Raw genomic sequence first — 4,156 nt, 5'->3', positions numbered from 1 at the left:
TTGGGAATGCTTGGCTCATCCTAAAACAACAAACCATGGTCATTTCCTGCATCTTTTTACTGAAACCTGTAAACTCTCGGAGATTTTACTATGGGAAACGGGCAGATGGTGAGTACAGAGTATCTCCCACTTCTGAAGAAAGGACTACTTTAAAGCAATTAAGTGAAACCCTCACATAGCCAATTAATTAGAATTTATATAGCAAATGATGTAGTTTTTTTCAATTTATTTATTGCCTAAAACAAGCATCGGTGAACAAATTAATTTGGCAGGTATTAATGTAGTTAGTTGGTGTTAGCTGAGAAACAATGACTAAGCAGTTGATGTTTTAAATTCAGAATTTAACACTTTTAATCTCTGTTGTTAGTATATTTCTTGCAGTTGTATTGAGAAAGCAAGAATGGAATCCATAAGAGGAAAATTATTTCTCTCCCAAACACAGGAGGAAGTCAAGTAAAACTATTTTTTGCCTTCATGTAAGTATTATATAAATACTGAGTATACAGTCAGTTTGTGGTGTGACTTAGGAGCCACTCAGAACATTTCTTTCACCAAAAATAAAAGCCAACAAGAATCTCCTAAATTACAGTCAGGGATATAGCAAAAGTAAGAGTTTTAAGAGTAGTTTTAAAATTGAGTTCAAATAGTAAATAATATAACTTGATCTAGGTCTGAGGTAAATATTACTTTTAATCAACTCCATATCTCAGTATGTTACAGCTCTGTTGTTATTACATTAAACAAGATAAAAAATAATGTATGCAACAAATTTTTACATCCTCCATTAGTATAGTGTGTGACAAAACACATGAAAAGTTCTTAATGTGGCTTGGGAGATTTGGAAGGACTTCTCTGAAAAGTTTATCTGGAAAAAGGAATGAATCAAAAAGAACCAGGTATAGGTCAGAATAAGCAACTGGATGGAGTATGAGAGAGGGAAAAAACATAAACAATAAGATGAATTTTTTTCTGGACAGTTCATCCATGTAAGATGACTTGTGCAGTGGAACAGTCTCATCAACTGCATTGGCAGATGAATCTAGGAACATCTTGTGTCACAAACACACCTTGTACATTTTTAATTTATTACAGCAAAAAAATGGTTAGAAGAAGATAATGAAACAGTCAAATTTTGTTTAGTGATAAGGGAAATATTCTTAGAGAAGCAAGTGTGCTATCAGCCAATCTATTTCATAGTATAAATTAAACATAGTAGACACTGTAAAAACTATCATGGAAAAATTATATTTTCCTAGAACTACAGTATTTAAAGGATCCATAAACAGTTACATTTTTTCAAAATACATATCATGACTGCTTATTAGACCATAAAATCAATGAAATATTTGCATTTATTTTTAGGGAGATACATTAGAACATAAAACATGAGAGAGCAGGGCACCTAAGTGTTTTCAGTATTTTATTCAGATATTTGTTTCGGATGTATGTGTGAATACATTATTAGTGTGGGTGTGAGAATGTACACTGTGCTGCAGTATGAAATGTCTACCTTATGATATGTTGTAATAAAAACATTTGAAAGCAAGGTTTCTAACCAATTTGATGATATGCAATCAACAGACCTGAGAGTTTGAATCATTTTTAAAATTAATTAAGTAAAACAAAAAACATGTAAAATATATTGATTGGCTTTTCTGAACAAAATTCACTGTAACACATTTTTCCCACCATCTTCTCAGATTTTGCTTCCTTCACTATTACATGCAGATTGGGAAAAGGACAGGACACAACAATGAGAAATCACACATCTCTCACCAGTTTCATCCTCCTGGGATTGACAGATGACCCTCAACTACAGATTCTGATTTTTATATTTCTACTGATCACCTACATGTTGAGCGTAACTGGAAACTTGAGTATCATCATCCTTACATTAGTGGATTCTCACCTTAAAACTGCAATGTACTTTTTTCTTCAAAATTTCTCCCTCTTAGAAATATTATTCACTTCTGCCTGCATTCCTAGATTCTTGTACAGTTTATCAACAGGTGACAGGACTATTACCTATAATGCTTGTATGTGCCAACTTTTTTTAATATATTTTTTTGGAATAACAGAATTTTTTCTCCTGGCTACTATATCCTTTGATCGATATGTAGCCATATGCAAACCCCTGCATTACATGACTATTATGAACTACAGGGTCTGCAAAAGGCTCATCTTCTGCTGTTGTGTGACTACATTGTTGATCATATTGCCACCACTCAGTTTGGGACTGGACCTGGAATTCTGTGCCTCTAATGTCATTGACCACTTTGCATGTGATGCTAACCCTATGCTGAAGATCTCATGCTCAGATACATGGCTCACAGAGCAGATGGTTATTGTCTGTGCTGTGATGACTTTCTTCATGACTCTGGTGTGTGTGGTTCTGTCCTACATTTACATCATCAGAGCAATTCTAAGACTCCCCTCTGCCCAGCAGAGGACAAGAGCCTTTTCCACCTGCTCTTCCCACATTATCGTGATTTCCATCACCTATGGCAGCTGCATCTTTGTTTATATCAAACCTTCAGCAAAAGATGAAATGGCCATTAATAAGGGAGTGTCAATACTCAGTACTTCCATTTCCCCCATGCTGAACCCATTCATTTACACTCTGAGGAACAAACAAGTGAAACGAGCCTTTAATGACTTGGTCAAAAGATTTAAATTGCTCTCAAAGAATTAGGGGAATGTTGATGTCAGTATCCATAAGCATATTTTCTTCAGTTTCCGTCTCCTTTTGCCTTTTCCTGATCTAGATTTGCCATCGATTTGGTACCAGCCCTGGTCAAGTCACCCCTTTGATCTCCTTATAAAAAAGCTTCTTTCTGATGATAATTGTAATGAAGAAAAATGAGAATAGATGTCTCAGGAAATCTAAGCATCACTTCACTCCTAACATTTCTTTTCCAGTTCTAAGAGGTTCGGGAAATTTATCTTAAAATATTAATACAATAGTGAACACCATTCCTTTAAATATAACACATACAAAAAACAAACCAAAAACCTTACTCAAATAAGAGACTTAATTTTGAAAAGAATCAATACTTGTCTAAGAGTTAGAAAAATTTCATAAACTGAAGATATATTTTAAAATGAGGAATAAGTATAAGATTTAGGATTTGAAAGAAGCATTTAGTAATGAAAAATTTTGAAATGACTGGATCCTATCTAATAAGAAAGTTATTTAAAATTTGCCAAAGGGTCATGAATTGGGTTACAATGAAGAGAGGAATGTCCTGGTAATTCCTGTTAAAGGTAAGTCCTTCAATGAAGTTACATAGTACAGATTTACATTGATGTGCCAATTAAAATGCTAAGTCTTGAGTGGAGAGTATTTAAGCATACAGATGGCAGCAAGTCCAAGGAAAGTCACAAAAGCAAGAAGAATGATAAATAAGTAGTAAGCCAAATATACTGGGAAAGAAAAAAAAAGAACAATAAAATGTGGCTACAAATATCAATGTGATGATCTGCTTTTTTAAATGAAAAAAATGTCATTTTGAGTCCAAATTATGCATCCAAGCATAATTCCTTAAAGAAAGACCAGAATTTCATTACTGAAAACATTCTGTACCAACTTCCACTTCCACAGGGCAGCATAGTAAAATTTCCTTTGATCCTTGATCTTCTACTTCAGGACACCTTTTGTATCGTGGACTGTGTTGGAAGGAACTTTCCCTTACCTTTTCAACTTCCAAACCTCCAGTTTAAATGACATGCCCACAGGAATTTTTGCTAAGCATGTCTCGTGATTCCACCAATAGTACCACTAGGCTTAGTCCGACTCATTCACAGTAGTGTCATCACTTACCCCGCTGCCTTCATACCTTACCAAACTATAATTTCATGTTTATTTGTCCTTATTCTATCTGAATGGCAAATGCCTTGGGGAATGTCTGCCTCATATGCCAAATTCTAGAATGCCTTATGCCTGGCACCTGGGCAAATATTAGTTACATAATGGATAAGTTTCCAATCTGATGATTTGAAATTTTGATGATGCAAAATGAGAACTCATATGAGATGAAAAAAAAACACAAGAGTAACATCTGACATGAGTCTATGAATAGAAGATAAAGAATGACATGACTATAAGTAACAATTGTGTCACAATACTTATTTTTAAATATCTGAAGTAAATAAAATG

The 4,156-nt window shown here is 34.1% G+C and overlaps 1 protein-coding gene across 1 annotated transcript; it reads left to right on the top strand.

Annotated features, from left to right (window-relative positions):
- Positions 1–1,753: 1,753 nt before the first annotated feature.
- LOC140843779 (olfactory receptor 6C2-like) lies at positions 1,754–2,692 on the top strand. The gene has a single exon (XM_073214203.1). It carries the CDS (start codon positions 1,754–1,756, stop codon positions 2,690–2,692), a length of 939 nt encoding a protein of 312 aa, XP_073070304.1.
- The last annotated feature ends 1,464 nt before the right edge of the window (positions 2,693–4,156 follow it).

This window comes from Manis javanica, chromosome 10 (assembly GCF_040802235.1).
Source record: "Manis javanica isolate MJ-LG chromosome 10, MJ_LKY, whole genome shotgun sequence".
NCBI classification, from domain to species: Eukaryota; Metazoa; Chordata; class Mammalia; order Pholidota; family Manidae; genus Manis; species Manis javanica.
Note: the sequence above shows the minus strand (reverse complement) of the source record. Positions and strands in the feature narration are given on the sequence as shown.

What these genes read in the sequence shown, in the direction of transcription:
- LOC140843779 (XM_073214203.1), top strand. Translation starts at nt 1,754, where the DNA reads ATGAGAAATCACACATCTCTCACCAGTTTCATCCTCCTGGGATTGACA.